This window comes from Sander vitreus, chromosome 21 (genome assembly GCF_031162955.1).
Source record: "Sander vitreus isolate 19-12246 chromosome 21, sanVit1, whole genome shotgun sequence".
Classification (NCBI taxonomy): domain Eukaryota; kingdom Metazoa; phylum Chordata; class Actinopteri; order Perciformes; family Percidae; genus Sander; species Sander vitreus.
The window spans coordinates 8,123,927-8,141,560 of NC_135875.1; the positions used below are offsets into that span (position 1 = coordinate 8,123,927).

At 40.1% G+C, this 17,634-nt stretch overlaps 2 protein-coding genes across 2 annotated transcripts; one reads left to right on the forward strand and one right to left on the reverse strand.

The window, feature by feature from the left end:
* Positions 1-4,759: 4,759 nt before the first annotated feature.
* arl3b (ADP ribosylation factor like GTPase 3b) lies at positions 4,760-7,811 on the reverse strand. The gene is made up of 6 exons (XM_078279030.1): positions 7,707-7,811; positions 7,032-7,175; positions 6,780-6,896; positions 6,571-6,621; positions 5,919-6,104; positions 4,760-5,819 (listed from the first exon to the last, which is right to left on the reverse strand). Exons 1-6 carry the CDS (start codon positions 7,770-7,772, stop codon positions 5,772-5,774), a joined length of 612 nt encoding a protein of 203 aa, XP_078135156.1. The 5' UTR covers positions 7,773-7,811; the 3' UTR covers positions 4,760-5,771.
* A 196-nt stretch (positions 7,812-8,007) lies between these two features.
* Positions 8,008-17,634, forward strand: sfxn2 (sideroflexin 2). Its single transcript, XM_078279021.1, has 12 exons — positions 8,008-8,467; positions 10,218-10,478; positions 10,971-11,141; positions 11,234-11,332; positions 12,484-12,559; positions 13,398-13,483; positions 16,055-16,115; positions 16,237-16,303; positions 16,399-16,448; positions 16,522-16,571; positions 16,675-16,722; positions 17,443-17,634. Exons 2-12 carry the CDS (start codon positions 10,324-10,326, stop codon positions 17,540-17,542), a joined length of 963 nt encoding a protein of 320 aa, XP_078135147.1. The 5' UTR covers positions 8,008-8,467; positions 10,218-10,323; the 3' UTR covers positions 17,543-17,634.

Below are 17,634 nucleotides of genomic sequence, written 5' to 3' on the forward strand. Positions count from 1 at the left end.
CCCTCTCTCTCGCTCTCCAGATACACACGTTTTCTCACACTCTCGCACACAGCTGCTGCACAGCTGTCTGATCCATGAGGAGAAAGGCAGTAATACGGTCACCTACGTCTTTGATATGTATCTCTGACACACACACACACGCACACACACACACACACACACACACTCTGTCTGGCTACCTTAAATTACCCACACACTCACACTGAGGGTAAAAAGATTTTATACACTGATAAAAACACCCATGGAAGTTGTTCTTCTCTCATTTAGAGATTTTTTTCTTTTAAACACAAGTAGATACAGCACCAAAAAGGCTAACAAAAAATCTTTTTTTGATTTATTGTACACACAAATCTCTGATCTACTACAGGAACAGTCTGACATTTTGGAAAATATGCCTATTTGTGTTTTGATTGAAAGTTAGATGAGAAATTTCATGTCTGTATAGTAAATATATAGGCCTACAGCAGCTGCTTAGCTTAGCTTAGCTTAGCATAAAGACTGGAAACAGGGGTAAGCAGGTAGTCTGGCTTGTCTAAATGTAACCATCTAAAGCTCAGTATGTAACATGTTTTAGAGGTGCTGGTACGAGTTAGATTAGGTAGGAGATGAGAAGATTTATACCACTTTCATGTTTGCTCAGTAAATATGAAGCTACTGTGAGCAGCCGGTTAGCTTAGCATAGCATAAAGACTGGAAACAGCGCAGCTAGTCTTGTTTGTTTAATCCATACCTGTGACCCAGTATCCTCTGACCAGTAGCGCCAATGGTGAGAAAATCCACAGTTACATCAACCGGCATCCCGCCAGTACCCCCAACATGCCGACAAGGGTGAGGGCCCATTCTTTCATTGGGTTTGTTTTTTTTATTCAGTTTTTGTACGGATTAACAAATGTTAATTTGTGAGCTTTAGAGGTGCTGGTTGGCAGGCAGGCTAGCTGTTTCCCTATTTCCAGTCTTTATGCCAAGCTAGCTGGCTGCTAGCTTTAGCTTCATATTTACCATACTACAGATATGAGGGCAGTATGAGATCTTCTCATCAAATTCTTTGCCAGAAAGCAAATACGCATATTTCCCAAAAAACACTAACTATTCCTTTAAATGTCTTTATGTTTCTAAATGTAACTCCTGGGGTAGTTTCCATAATGCTTTGTGAGAATTTAATATACCAGGGAGTAAAAAGCCAGAAATGAGGAACAATACTGGTGCATTATGTATGTGTGAGAAGAGAGAAAGACTGGACAATGAGAATCTTTGTGAGAGAAGAAGAAGAATAAGAAGAGGCTGATTGCAAGTCTCTGAGGCCCTCTGAATCAGTCACACACAATGTTACACAAAATAAAACACATGGCATACTTTTCCTACAGCAGGGACACACTGTAACACCTCCAAATGTCTTCTTTTAGGCAATTATGTATGACCTGAATGTAGTTTGGAGTTCAGCAATAAGCCTCTAGGTGATAACTTGCTCTCTCTAGAAGCTTTTCATTTCTTTCCGTTTTCAAATGCTGAACACAAACAAATAGGACACAGGGTGGAAAGTAAGTAATTACAGAAGTAGTCCTAGTGCGCAACGTTTCTACAATTAGTAACTATGCCTTCTGTGGATGAACTTAATGTTATTTTTTAGCCCATTAAAATCACCAAAATCATTAAGATTCAGCCTCTAAAGACCATGAATGCCTGTACAGAATTGAACGGCAATCCGTTCAATGTTTGTTGAGATGATTAAATCTTTAGCTACCTAACTAAAAACTGTTAAAACCACCATGAGAGAGCCATAGTATTGCATTCAAGGGACATATTCCTCCATTACTATAAACATGGCTGGTGTAGTTTACTCAAGGGGGTAAGCTTCGCTTCAGAGCTCAAACCTCCTATGGCGCCATTTTGATGCTACAAAAGCCATCACCCGCCGTTAGCATTCCATTGACTGCCATTCATTTTGACGTCACTTTGACAGCGAATAACTTTACATCTGAAGCGTTTAAAGACTTTATTTGTCCATTGTTTATTTATAAAGTAACACGACAATGTATAAAAGGCTCCATTACCTTGTACCTCACGTTATGGCTCCGTAGCAGACGTTTTTGTAAAAATAGGCTAACGATTGTGTCATAAACACGGGACTTACTGTCGCATAGTAGAGGAAATACCGTATAGTACAGGAGAAGCTCGCAGGCAGTTTCGACTTACATTAGCTGTTTAAGTTTAATTACTAATGTTAACTAGCATTTTAGTTAGCAATAATTAGCCTGTGTCCATGGTATCTCCTTACATATACCTACGCTCTTCGTCTCTGCAAAATTGGGAATGATTGAGATTTCTCTTGATACAGCTACCAGAAGACTTACAACTTTCAGACAGGTTGCTCACGTCACATCTACGTCTTCGAGCTCAGTTGGAGGCTGCGCAGTAACGCTCAGCCATCACCGGAAAAGTGCTTCTAATATACTTCACTGGTCTCCGTAGAAAACAACGGTGTCACTTTGTCCACTTCTTTAACTGTCTATGCTCACGAGGGGCTATCACTGTCCAAAAAAAGCCAAAAGCAGCACAGATGTATCAGTATCAAGTATCAATACCCCAATGTTAAAAGCCCTGCATTAAAACTTCTACTACTGGGCGCCTAGAGAGCTCAGTTGGTAGAGCAGGCGCACATATATAGAGGTTTACTCCTCGACGCAGTGGGCCCGGGGTTCGACTCCGACCTGTGGCCCTTTGCTGCATGTCATTTCCCCTCTCTGCCCTTTCATGTCTTCATCTGTCCTGTCAAAAATAAAGGCTGAAAATGCCCCAAATTGTTTTTTAAAAAACCTCTATTTGAGTAAAAGTACATTGTATTGCTATTTACAGTGTTACATCAATGGAGCTCCCAAAGTCATGAAAGATGTTTTTTCTTTTCAGTCTTATCTGCACCCAATAATATTGTGTGTGCAAAGGTTCATTATCTTGTGCAACAAGATAAATAATATCTTTCAGGACCCTTAGTTTTGTTGCAGGACAAGTTACAACTTTATTATTCTTATCGGTAACCTCAGTAGTTCTAATCAGCCACATAACTTCCCAACATCTGTGTGGGTATGCAGGGCCTTCCATCTATAATAACGCACGATATTTTATAAGCTGATCATATGTTTTCTATGTAAAATCAAAGCTAATCTAACTAATCTAACTATAGCTTTCAGATAAAATGTAGTGGAATAAAAAGTACAATATGTCCCTGTGAAAGTAGAAGTATAAAGTAACATTAATTGGAAATACTTAAGTACAAGTATATACAAAGTGTAATTAAATACAGTACTTTAGTTAGGTTACACCACAGGGTGATGTCTTCAACCCTCACTCCCCTCTAACATGCAGGCAACACGTGCAGGTGGTCTCTTAAGTACCTGAAGGCTCACGGCCTCGCACCTACGTATATCTCAGACCTCCTGGTACCGTACACGCTGGTACGTACTTTGAGATCATCAGCAGAGGTCTTTTGTCTGTTCCAGTGACCTGGCTAAAAACTAAAGGGGACATAGCGTTTGAAGTCAAGGCCCTGAGGCTCTGGAACGACTTACCAGAAGATATTAGGTCAGCTGAGTCAGTGATCTCTTTTAATTCCCTTCTTAAAACATACTTTTATCGGAGAGCCATTCCTGTTCTTTTCTTTTCAACACTGTACAGGTTTTTATACATCAAATAGTTTTTATCTGTTGTTTTAAAAACCTGATGTTTTTATATGCTTGTTTTGTGAAGCACTTTGTAACATGGAGTTTGAAATGTGCTCTATAAATACAGATTAGTATTATTATATTATTATACCTTCAGCCTTTTATGCCTTGGAGATGGATTAGGTTTGTGCACTGCAGATAGTTGTCAGTCTGGCTGGAGGAGACGATGTAAGCTGCATAGCTTCTCCGGCTCTGCCCCAGGCCATGAGGCACGTACACAACCAGGTGGATATAGCACCATCTGCCTGAAAGTTCTGCCTGTTAGAGCAAAACAAACTTTATTTCATATTTCTTCATATTTTGCAGCCCTTACTGTTACAACCAGGGAGTAACTAGACAACAATTAAATCTAAGTTATTCATCGTTTCTGAGGCAGTTAAGTGTTAGATTGCATCCATAACTGTAAGGAATAACACAGGCTTTTATTTTCAGTTATGAAATCAAACTTTTCAACTGCATGTTAATCTTCAAGCGATATGTCAAGTGTGTACCGGTGTCTTCCTGTCACAGGGTGCACGTCTAAGAATAGTCAAATTCTTAGCACGAGGTTCACTTACAGTATATTGTTACAGAAAAAGGGCAAAGATTAGGGGGGAAGTAAAAAAATAAGCCACATTTAGGGAGAAATTTTGTCTTTACTACCCTAGAAAATCATCTCTGAATTATGTGATGCCGTATTGTTTTTTTTTTTGCATTTTGACTAGGTGTAATTACATAACCGTTTCTCAAAGCAGTTGTCGAAAGAGCTATATTTGAAATTTTACATGTATAGTTTTGAGACAAATATTATTTATATATACACAAAGTAATATGTCTACATGAGTAGGATATCATAGTGCTATATCCCTCCCAGTACGTACTGACTTCAGTTTAATAAAATGCCCTGTACCCCCGCGGCTGTCTCCCACAGAGGCTTTACTGCTGTCAGGAACAGCTGACTCCACCTGCTGCTGGTGTGTGACCACTAGAGCCTGGAGAGATCTGAGTGAACTAAAGTATGTTAGTGCAGGAAGCAACTTCATTTAACCATAATAACTCAATGATTTCGGGATTTCTTGTCTTTTTATTCACATACAGTACCTTCAATTCTGGACAGATTACATTCAAGAATATCAAAAGGAAATGCAAGAGTGAATTCCCTCACAAACCCAAAGGGCACAAAGAAATGCATTGGGACGTACAGTACGTATACCTCTGATAAAAATCTGCATATATTAGATATGCAAACATTATAGACTACAAAGTACAGCAGGGTAACATATACTCTATAACATGTGCATAACGTAACATATGATCACAGGGCCGGGCTATTTACACTTAATCCAAAATGTAGTTCCTCTTAAACATGTAATCTCATCTTTTTTATACATATTAACATGTACATTATTCTTTAGTAGGGGGAGTTGGAATTGTTCTCCAACATCCTTTAAATCACACACACATCACACCTGCTGTTGTTTGAAAGCACTCTACTTCACCATAAATAAAACAATTACAAAAATATACCTCACTTCAAACAGAGCCATAGCAGTAAAAGAGCTTACAGCCATTGTGGAATGATAAAAAACAAACAACACATATCAACCTGTAAGTAATAAGATGGAGGAGAAAGGGTTGGGGTGGTGGGGGTTGGGGAGGGTTCCAGGACAGTGTGTGAAAGAGTTTAAAGAACAAGCTAGAATTCCAATGAAAGACCACAGTTTAATGGGAATGTTTGAGGTTGTGACAAGCCGTGGATGGTGGCTGGGATTGGCTGAGACAGTGATGGTGACGTGGGTAGTCTGGGTAGGAGGAGGTCGATTTCCTGGCATGGGATCCCTTTGAAGTCAAACCGCCTTCCCCTTTGTAGAGGCCAACGTAGGAAGATGTGTTGAGATTAGTAAACATCAGCGATGCAGGAATGCAGGGGGTTAAATACTCCAGGTCCATGTTGGATTAGTAGTGTGTTTACATTCACAGGTATATCCCATCGTACTAAGGCTCCGGAGGGTGAAATGTGTGTCAGTGTAGGTGCTGCTGCTGTTCCTCCTGAGTAGCAGAAGACTAGAAGTGAAGCTATTTTTTCTTGGAGTTGACGCTCTTGCACACCCAATTCATGCCCTCCTGAGAGAGAATTTAAGAGAAATAGCAGCACGGTGAGAAAAAGAAAATAAAGACATATAGAGATAAAAAAGAAAAGAAAAGCTCAGCTCATACGCTTACCTGAATCCCCTCCCCAGTGAGGGCAGAGCAGGACTGGATCTGCCACATGCGATCCCGGATGGTGTGCAGATTGAGACCCTCTGCGATCTCGGAGGCCGGGGCGGCTGTCAGCAGGTCCTGCTTGTTTGCAAAGATCAGCACGGGAACGCCACTCAACTTCTCTTCATCTAACAACTCTGCCAGCTCCTGCAACACACACAAACATCTGTCAATTGTGCATAAACACACACACACACACACACACACACACACACAAATATTGTCACAGAAAAAAAGACACTCCAGTGTTTCATGTTAATAAAAAAACAGAGCTGTAGACTTGAAACTTGGACTCCAGTGATAGTTAAGTCACAGAAATGAAGAATTGACTCCTGTGAGACTTAACTGGACCTAAGACTTAAAGGCTGAAACATTCAAATCCTGTTTTGAGCTGCTAAAATGAACCAGAATAAAGACACAAAGACAGCGACAGGCATAACCTTAAACCTTGAATATTTAATTACAATTGATTTCATTTTCTGTTTTTTTTTGTCTTCTATGATAGTAAATTAAATGTTTTTGGGTTGGTCAGACAAAACAAGGAATTTCAAGACATGACTTGTGCCCTACAGTATCGTAGTGACACAAAACAACACATTGATATTGTACATACCTGACCAGTCTCCTCAAATCTCTTTCTGTCAGCGCTGTCAATGACATATATCTGAAACAAAATGGAAGTTTTCCTTGTTAGCATGTGCAGCAGGTCCTCAGCGCATGTGTAATAAACTGACTTCACTGAGGGTGAACAGATTTAAAACAGTAATGTAAACTTTGATTTAAATAAACAAAGCTGCGTTTGGTGAATCAAGCACCACTCACCAGCACATCTGTGTTTTCAAAGTAGTTTCTCCAGTACGGCCTGATCTTCCTCTGGCCTCCAATGTCCCAAACATTGAGTTTAAACCCCTGAGACTGGACGCTCTTAATGTTGAATCCCTGGAGTGAACAGAAAACAGGTTACAAAAGGGGTAGCAGATGTAAATCCTGGTCCCAAAAATGTATACATTCCTGTTGTATTATATCTGTTTGCTCCAATAACAGGTGGTGCATGTATACAACTTTTCTCTATACCTGTGTGGGGGTGATATGGCTGATATCCTCAGATGCCAGCTGTTTGAGCAAGGTGGTCTTCCCGCCGTTGTCCAGACCCAGCAGCAGTATCCTGACCTCCTGGTCTGGTGTGCTCTTTAGCTTACGTAGGATGGACAGCAATCCCTGCAACAATCAGTAAATAAACAGTCATGTGATGTAACTTTGCCAGGAGAACAGGGGGAGCACTGTTGCAGCTAACCACCATTGCAGAAATGCATATATTCCTTCCATCCTCCCGGGCTCCTCACTTAAGGCCGTGCAAGTGCATTTCTAGTCCCCACGGTGGCTTTTAAAGATGGGTAAACACTCTCCTAACGGTAACGTTACCAATATGTGAAGACAACAGCAGGTCCAGTGAGTAACGTTAGCTCGTCACATCATCTTCTTTTTTTGTTTTGTTGTTTTGTGTTTCAGCGCAGGGTAAGTTAACGGCACGCAAACAGGAGCTAAACGTAGCTAACGTGCTAAGCTAATCTCCCCTGATAACTGACCGAAATAACAAGACACTTTTGCAGTTGAATGTTTTTCTCGGCGGACAGCGGGAGCCCTTAAAGTGCAAATGTACACAGTGAGCGCTACTTAATGTGAATATTTTCCAAATTTAGCCTGCTGTTAACAGGTAATAGCTAATTATTACGATAAAATTAAACTCACCATCTTGATGCCTTCTCTCCTAGAGACGCCGCCGAGGGTTACTAAGGAGGGTGACGTCAGACGCATAGTTACGTAGGCGCAACCCCCAAAAGCGAGGATGGCGAAGATATCTCCCGCCCTACTCTGCCTTACTCTACCTCTGATTGGCTGACTCTGACATTCTTATCCTAACCCTAGCCAATCCCACTCCTCTTGCCTAAACCTAGCTAACCAACTCAACCCGAACTCAACCAGAGGAGGCAGCGAGTGCTAGCCAATCAGAGGGAGAGTCGGGCGGGTTCATGCCTTTGCCATCCTAGGGGAAAAAATGGCCACCCTGACCCAGTTAGACGTTCTCTTAATACATCCATGAGTTAGACCGGTTAGACTCCAACGAGTAGATGATAGACGTTAGCTGCCTGCTAACCGCTAAACGTCTCAAATATAGGCCAAGAGTAGTGACACATGTTTAAAGTAGTGGACGGTTATTTCCAGCTGACGTTAAAATTAGTTACTGCACGTAAATGTGTCGTATTTCTACATGAATTCAGTAGTTGCCTTAAACTCAGCCAACATATTGACCGTGTCCCTTAAGTATTTATATTTTAGTCAGTAAAAAAATAAATAAAACCCCAGGTTTGGTTTCGCCGGCTTTCACGTAGGGAGCTGCCCCAACCCGTGATTGGAGGACGGCATGCCACGTGTCTTTACTATGCCACACGAGCACATTTGAGTACCTGACAGGTTGCTCTGTAGGGCGGTTGAGGAGAAATCTCTCAAAGGTATGTATTTAGTTGTTGTCTCTAAAGATTGCAGCTCTGTAGGTGCTCGTGTTTTGTTAGTTTCTTGCTGCCTGCAGAAGTATTGTAACTCGAGTTATGAGTTGCATCACTCTTACCTCCGACTGACATGTTTTAACTCTTTTCACAGCAGTTTGGTCGCCACACTTAACACAAGACTAACCACTCTGTCCCCATATCGAGTTTATGTCTTTGTCAGATGATCTGCATGTAGAATTCAACACATGTTATGCACGTGTAAGCTTCAACCTGCTGAGATCGTTCTGTTTACTGATTAGGTGTTAGCTAGTTATCCAGATGTATTCAGATGCTGGCTGTGCTCTTGCCTGCATATCCAGTTTCTCAAGATTGTCATACAGCATGTACTAAAGCCCTGTTTATTAACTCTACCTTCCCCTGCATCTAATAGGCTGCTGTTCTCATGATCGATTGCTCTTCTTATTCATTCCTCAATTAATCGTTTGCTTTATAACATGTCTTTGTTTGTATATTCTTATTGATATGTCTTGGTATGTAGGGTCACGTTGACTTTTGGCTTATGTTCAGTCAGTGTTCCCCATAATGTTCTGCAGGCCTTCACCCTGCTTTCCAAACAAACAGCTGCAGAAACAACCCAGTTCCAGCCATACTGAGCCTTCAAAGAGCACTGATATACGCCTCTCCTCATTTGCCCTTTATTTACAAAAGCTTAAACCACACAAGGCAGGTTTCTGTTGTGAGATTTCAGTGAATACCTATAGTTAATTACTGCTAATATACTGGTGAAGATGCACAGTGGGATGTTTGGATAGTTTGAGCTGAAGTCAGCAGGTTTTGGTTCCTCTGGTTGTGTATTAGGAAGCACAATGCTGCAGCTGCAAAAACCCAAAATGACAACCCATGGAACCATTTACCAGGAGGTGGTCAATGATTTATAGGGGAAGTTTAGCCCTTTAGGTAGAAACAAGAGTTTGTGTTTGTTCTGGGTTTGTGTTTTGGGAGGGGGCTAAAGCCGGGCAGACCTGCCAAGGTTCAATACCAACATGAGTACTGTAGGGCTGCAACTAACAATTTTTTTATTGTTTAATCCACTGATTGCTTTCTCAATTCATCATTCAGTCAAATGTCAAATACGTGGCAAAAGACTCCTTTAATATCTCGGAGCCCAAAGTGACATCTACAGAATGCGTGTTTTGACCAATCAACACTCCAAAACCCAACAATATTTCATTGACTATCATATAAGACAAAGAAAAGCAGCAAATCCTCACATTTGAGAAGCTGAAACTATTTGTAACACACTTTATATTTAAGCAAAACTCAAAGTGCTACATAGAAATGCTAAGTAGAAAAAAGCATTAAAACAGAAGAAACAACAAATATGAAATGTATCTGAAATGATTAATTGATTATCTAAAAAGTCGCCAATTGATAATTTTTCCAATCGACACACACATGTCTTTGGGAAACCCTGTGGGAATGGGAGTTGGGGTAAAATAGTCTGGCCCACTGAGCTAAAAAATTGTTAATGTTACATCAGCTCAAACCAGGTCTGTCTGGGTTGACAACAAACACAAAGCAGGTTGTGATAAACGGACAAGAGACATGCATGTAATGAATTCATTAACTATGAATCAATATGTTTTACTGTAGTTACAGCCCGGTCAGTCACCTGTACTTTTCTGATTATCATTTATTTATTTTCAACTGCAAATTTACATAATTATATTATGATTGTCCTCTTTTTCTGCAGGTTTCGACTGCATCTCCTGAGTAACCTTTTGCAGAGTAAGCAGAGGTTGTCCACAGACTTTAACTTTTTAATGCATTGAGTTGGGACTGCTTTTTTAACAACCACAATGGCTTTGAGCTCATTCAACATCGATGCGCCACGATGGGATCAGTCTACATTTATGGGCCGACTGAAACACTTCTTCAACATCACAGACTGGCGAACGGCGCTCTTACCTGACTCACGCTTGGATGAGGCCAAAGCTTTAGTGGAAAGCTGCAGGTAACTGTCACACAGAGACTAATTGTTGATAGTATAACAATTCTCAGGCACATATTGTATCGTAACTCAGCAGTTTGAGCGAAAACACAACCTGAAACGTTATATATTTCGGGCCTTTGCAATAATCTATGACATTAAAGTCAATATCTTTGTTTATGTTTATATTATGAACTGTATCTGAAGTTTTTCGGGTAACAATTTGTTTGTTATTGGTGCGAAAACAGAAATATTGACTGACTTCTTAATCCTATACAGATTTTTAAAGATTAAATGAGTTTTAATCAAGGTAATATATCGGACAGAAGTGTAGATATAGTATACATAATGTGAGATCTATTTTCTGGGTGGATTTCCCCTTTTTAATATTTGGCTCATACCCTGGGGTCTGCATTTTAACTGCCATCTGTAAGTTTCAACATGAAAAATGCAAGAACATTTCAGCATGTAGTTGATGGTATGAAAATGTGTTGGTGTGTTTTTGGCCCTCTGTAGGGCAGGATCCATCCCTCCCGGCACCACAGAGGAGCAGCTCCACTACGCTAAGAAGCTGTACGACTCGGCCTTCCACCCAGACACCGGAGACCGCATGAACCTAATCGGCCGCATGTCCTTCCAGGTCCCTGGAGGCATGGCCATCACCGGCTGCATGCTGCAGTTCTACAGGTACCGAAGATCAAACGGGACGAGCTGCATTCTACCATATTCTACAGTTTCACAGTGGAAGCTTTAGACGTTTCATAACGTGTATTTTCTAGGACAGTTCCTGCTGTGGTGTTCTGGCAGTGGGTGAATCAGTCCTTCAACGCTCTTGTCAACTACACAAACCGTAACGCTGCCTCCCCCATCACTCCCAAGTAAGAATTTCCTGTAAGCTTTCAGTGGATGTGGACTGTTTTAAAGGATCTATAATCCTGCTGTGTAGTGTCTCCAGCCTCTTTCAGACCTGAAACAAGGTTCTCTATTCTCTATCTCTATTACATGTGCACAACAATTAGGGCTGGGCAATATGGAGAAATCAAATATCACAATATTTTTGACCAAATACATCAATATCGATACAGCAACAATATTGTAGTGTTAACTAATGGTGCTTTCACAAAATATTTACACAATGATATTTTTGATAAATAATCAGTAATGTGGATATAATGACTAAGTGGGTAAAGGCAAATAAAAGAACAATTACAACAGTCTGGTAAGTTCAGAAAATGACATAACTTTACTGTAATGCAGCCTTTAAAACCAGGAAAAGACACCACTTCTGCCATATTACGATATCCCAAATCTAAGACGATATCTAGTTTCATATCACGATATCGATATAATATCGATATATTGCCCAGCTCTAACAACAATTGCAGAAGTAGTCGTCGTCAATGAAAATCTTAGGCCTCAGGCACCTCCAACAGTTCTCTTTAAATAACCAAAAACTCAAACCACACAAGTGCAAGTTAAGATATAGGGCTAATATATAAACAGGTACAATATAATTGAAGTAATATCATTTTAATATAAATACATTTGTGTAGACAGTATTCCAAATGAATAAGACTAAATGTAAAAATAATAATAAAACCCTCACAACCACGATAATAATCAGACCAGCACTCCCTCTATATTTTCTGCAGGAATATAACTGTTAAAAGTCATCCTGACATTCAGTGCTTGTGCCCTGTGATGAAATTGATCGTATTAGTGGATTCACTGTGAGAAGAGGGGTCGAACGTCATTATTTTTTAAGGCTTCAATGCAAAATAGTCACTAGTGCAGACTGTGAGATAACAAAAACACTCTTCTTCCTTTTATATAGTTAAACTTTTCAACTCGCTGATGTTCTCCAGCATTGACACCGCTCCCTTGGGCACCAGGTGCCGTGACATTTATGTAACAGACACCTGCTGTATTTTCTAAATGACAAAAAGCCATCACTTTAACAGATGGATCAAGCCAGCTATGTTACATATTCCATGTCTAAAAAAAAAAAGACTTTCATTGTCTCTTTCAGGCAGATTGGAGTTGCCTACGTCACAGCAACCAGCACAGCGTTGGCAACAGCAGTCGGCCTTAACCTCTACACAAAGGTACGTTTCTTACAGACAGACATTTATTCGTACGACACTGACTGTTTACAGTCCCTGCACAAGGTTAGCCTTATTGTGCTTAATTTGTCCCCAAACTTATCTGGATAACTTGAAACAATGAATCAGTCAGATGTGTTGCCTGCCTCGTGTTAGCAACGGGAGTGCACTTCTAAAACAAGACATGATCTTGATCAAAACAATTGTGAATATTGACCAATAAAGTTCATTCTGTAAAAATATGCAAATATTAAATTTGACATGTTGTAATCAAGTTGATATATCCTTCATTATGCAAAGTGACGCAGAGACGGCGTGTGTTCTCCTCTACATCTGCACATAGTTAGTCTAAAAACGGATTTCTTTTGAAGGTTATTGTCATCAAGCATTCCCAAAACAGCTCTCCCCTTGCGGAACACCTCTGCATTAACGCCATCTTCTGGCAACTTTGAACAGCTTAGGAAACTTCTGGAGCCCTCCTGAATTTTGGCCGAAATGGGAGTGATTTCTTTTCTTTTGAATTTTTTTAAATGCTTTTACTACTAGTCCTAATAGTGGGACCAAAATCTAGAGAAGTTTTGGCCTGTTAGGAGTTCTTTTCTACTCTTAGATGCTTCATAAATACTGTATGGACCTAGAGCACAGCATAGGAAAAAAAAAAGTGATAAAACACAGACTGTTACACACAAACAGATGCAGGTGAAAGCTCTGGGAAAATAAGAGAGATCTCTTGAAAGAGTCGTCACTTCATGTCCTTATCGCTCTGATTTAAATGTTTATGTACTGAAGCTGGCCATCATAAAGTAAAAATGATTTTTTTTGTCTTGACTTTCTCCTGCAGAAAGCTCCTCCTCTCGTGGCTCGCTGGGTCCCCTTTGCAGCAGTGGCAGCAGCCAACTGTGTTAACATTCCTATGATGAGGCAACAGTAAGTCCTGCTGTGTTACTGCTTCAACTCCCAAAAAAACATGCACATGGATGCATTGGGTACGTATTGTGCAGATTTTTAATTGGCGGGGTGGGCTGAAATCAAAGTGCCTTTCCTGGATCAGATATTCTGAGAAGCTCAAATCACAGAGCTCTGTTACATTTTCTGTGTTAGACCCTGAAACGTCTTCCTGAGTAGATCTATGTCAACACATGTTTTAGAGCTGTAATCATGTTTATTGAGGCCACATTTTATTATAAAATTTAAAAAGAGTCATTATAGGGTTGTTTTTCTTTGGCCCACACTGAAATTTCTCAACAACTATTGGATAGCATCCTGACTGGAAACATTACCTGTCGGCCCGGGACAGGAGGGCTCTGCAGCGGGTGATTAATACCACCCAGAACATCATTGGTACCCATCTACCGAGCATCAGTGATGTCGTTGAGGTGAGGTGCCTGTGCAGAGCCCAAAGGATGCTAAAAGACAACACCCACCCCAACAACAGCCTGTTCACCCTGCTGCCATCTGGCAAGCGATACAGAAGTGTCCGCTGTCGTACCATAAGACTACAGAGCAGCTTTTTTCCTCAGGCTTTAAGACTCCTCAACTCATCCTCCGTACTCCGCCGTTTATGTTCTTGTTCAGGGTTTCCGCGGGGTCTTAAAAAGTCTAAAATTTTAAATTCAAAATGTTAGGCCTTAAAAAGTCTTACTTCTCTGAAGTATTGTGTTCTAGGTCTTAAATAATTTTAAACAGGTCTTTATTTTCCTACATCCATGCAACGCTACTTCTACCTCTCATTTTTTTTAATTCTGTGGTGTTGTAGTTCTTTCTTTCACTAGTCCAAATATAATTTTGCTGTATTACAACTACAAATGAGACCAACATGCAACTTACAATGCAGCCAATCCGCTTCCGTGTGATTGGCGCGAGTCTCTTTCGAATTGTACCACAGCAACGTGACATCATGACTTCGCGTAAACATACAAGCCACTTTCTAAAGCCAAGTGGTGTGTTATCTGTACGCATTATGAGCTATCTGCGCGTATGTCTACGCCGTATAGTGGTATATGACACGCCAATTCGTATGCCATTTTGGCGTGTTATCAAGACGCAGACATAACCGCTTTTCGGATGGTTGGGTTTAGGAAAACAATAACGGGGTTGGGTTTAGGAAAAGAAGAAAGCGACGGTTGGGTTTAGGAAACCTGACACGCGGGACACGATCCCCGGTCTCCTGGGTGAAAGTCCGGTATTGTTTGACCCATCCACCACCCCAACCAACCTCCCTATGCAGATTTTTGGGCTTTCATACTACTCGCTATGCCGTAAATTGACACGCAATCGCAAGATAATGCAAGTCAATAGAGGCCAAACGGCATTGATAAACACTCTAAAAAGCGATTATGCGTCTTGATAACACGCCAAAATGGCATACGAATTGGCGTGTTGTACATACGGCACTTATTGAGATCAGTCTGACCACAGACATAAAACTGATTTTATTCTTCAGCTATGGGGAAGTGAGCGATACTGAATGTAGGGCTTAGTTGATGTTGTGATAAAGGTCTGAAATATCATTCATAAAGGTCTAAAAAAGGTCTTAGGGCGCCTGGGTAGCTCACCTGGTAGAGCCCGCGCCCATATAAAGAGGCTTAGTCCTCGATGGGGAAGGCCTAAAATGCTCTCCCCCCAAAAGATCTTAAAGTTGACTTAGTGAAACCTGTAGTTGTTCTTGTTTAGAATAAAGGGACACATCTTGGATGTGCAACCCTGTCTTGTAGAATGACAATAAATTGACCATGAACCTTGAATAGTTTGCCATGGTTCCTATATATATATATATATATATATATATATATATATATATATATATATATATATATATATATATATATATATATATATATATAAAAATCCTATTGTCTCTGGTGATTCTCTGACGTTTCCTGTAGTGCCACCAAAACTTGCTATATGAATGGTGTCGTGTTGATAGCCATTTCCTAGCAACACAGGCTGCTGCTGCTATCCACCTATTATGATCTCATCACGACGCAGCTAAACAGAGCAGGTTGTGGCTTAAAGTAGAAGGAAAATTTAAATAAAAATGTAGCAGTATGACAAGACTAATACAGCAAGTTTAGATGATATTTACACAGATTGGATAAGCAGATTAATGTTTCTCCTAATGCTGTTTCTGTTTGTTCTCTGATGGCGAAGATGTGAATCATTAAAGGAAATTCAGATTCAGTAAAATCCGCTCCTGTATAGTTTCCCTCACTGTCGAAACAATGGGCAGCAACCGCCTGCTCTCTGAAAGCACCTTTAGTCTTGCTTAAATGTTGTCGTTATATATTTACTGCAGCACTTTGCCTTGTTTATGTTTTACTAATGGAAAAGAAAAGACTAAATTACTTTAATTTAGCCTTTTCTGTTGAACATCACTCTTTTAGTTTTGTTTTACACACTGCACCACGTAACGGATTGTTTACAACCAGCATGCATTGCAGCAGGTGGTGGGTGATTTTGTTTTTACTTCACCTTCATTTTGTCTCTCTTGTTTTTCAGGGAAATTCTTAATGGTATTGCTGTCACGGATGAAAATGGCAACAAACTGGGCCACTCGAAGGTCTGCACTCTGGACACACTTTAAAGACATTATGATTAGTTAATTTGAAAATAAACGTACAATAGCTTACCTTTTACTATTCAAAAAGTGTCTTCAAATCTTGTTTCATGTCCCTCTGTAGAAAGCAGCCGTAAAAGGCATCAATCAGGTGGTCATCTCTCGGATCACCATGGCTGCACCAGGAATGAGTATGCACAAAAAAGTTCAACCCTAGAAATATATTATGTTGAATTCGTAGAGTTATCCTCTCCCTCTCTTAACCTCTTTTCTTCTCCTCTGTCAGTCATCCTCCCCATCATCATGCAGAGGATGGAAAAATACAAGTTCATGCAGGTTAGACCTTCATTACCATCACCAACCTGCTAAGGTGTGCGTCTGTCATCAAACTCTTTCTGTCTTTTCACAGAGAATCACGTATCTCCACGGACCAATTCAAGTGCTGATGGTGGGAGTGTTGTAAGTACAGAGGGTTTACAGGGTCACAGGAATATGAATGTACTCAGGACTGTTTTTATTATGGCAAAAAAAAAGTAACTTTTGTTTTCTATTTTTTTTAAAGTTTGGTCTTCATGGTGCCTGCTGCCTGCTCCCTGTTCCCTCAGAGATGGTAACAAACTTGTTTCTGTACTTTCACCTGCTGACACATGTAGCTTATAGATATAGTACTCCAGTCATTTATCATTGCACTTTTGTAACATTGTCGAACTTAGGATGGAAAGTTAAAATGATCAAAACTGTTGCAGCAGAACCAGAGATGTCATCTGTTTTTGTTCCACACATTATTATTATTATTATAAATTATTATTATTATTATTACCAACAATGCAACTGGACCACTGACAGTCTTCTTAATATGTACTAACAATAATGTATGTTTTATGAAGTGTTGTAGAAACTGTACTTTGCCATGCTATGTTGCAAGTACTTACTTACTTTATTTATCCATCCATCTATGTCACAGCAGCAGTACACAAATGAAGAAACAAAGAATAGTGCAAAAACAAAACAAAAGTATGCCCTTTTTAAGCTTAGGAATACAGGCGTGCAAATTAATGTAATTATACTTGCATTACTCAAGTTAAGGAAGTGTAATGATAAAGTCTAATAACTTACTTTCCTAAATATATAAGTAGATTTAGTTACTTTTTTTATTGAAACAGTTCTCCTCAACTCATGTTCTCATTAGTGATGTTTCTGACAATTTGTTTAGTCAGAAGTGTTCTGCATTAGCTTGTTTAAGCAAACATTTTTCTTTTTTCTCTCTCTTTCCATTTTGTCCACATATCCCTCCCTCTTCCTAAAATCTCCCTCTGTCTGTCTACATCAGCTCTATGGCCGTGTCGAAGCTGGAGCCCGAGCTAAGAGACGTCATCGTGTCTCAATATGGAGACGCTGTACAACGTGTCTACTTCAACAAAGGCCTCTGAGGCTGAGAGGGCTGATTAGCATTATCTGTTCACCACAAAAGCCTGAATACATGTGTTTATGTAATAGTGTTCATTTTCGAATTGTTAGTCAT

Bases quoted from the DNA above. Each gene is read 5' to 3' on its own strand.
- arl3b (XM_078279030.1), bottom strand. From the start codon at position 7,772: ATGCGTCTGACGTCACCCTCCTTAGTAACCCTCGGCGGCGTCTCTAGG. The intron at 6,897-7,031 runs GTATAGAGAAAA...TGTTCACTCCAG, and splicing joins GCCATATCACCCCCACACAG to GGATTCAACATTAAGAGCGT. The intron at 6,622-6,779 runs GTGAGTGGTGCT...ATTTTGTTTCAG, and splicing joins TTGAAAACACAGATGTGCTG to ATATATGTCATTGACAGCGC.
- sfxn2 (XM_078279021.1), top strand. From the start codon at position 10,324: ATGGCTTTGAGCTCATTCAACATCGATGCGCCACGATGGGATCAGTCT. The intron at 12,560-13,397 runs GTACGTTTCTTA...TTTCTCCTGCAG, and splicing joins GCCTTAACCTCTACACAAAG to AAAGCTCCTCCTCTCGTGGC. The intron at 16,572-16,674 runs GTAAGTACAGAG...TTTTTTTTAAAG, and splicing joins GTGCTGATGGTGGGAGTGTT to TTTGGTCTTCATGGTGCCTG.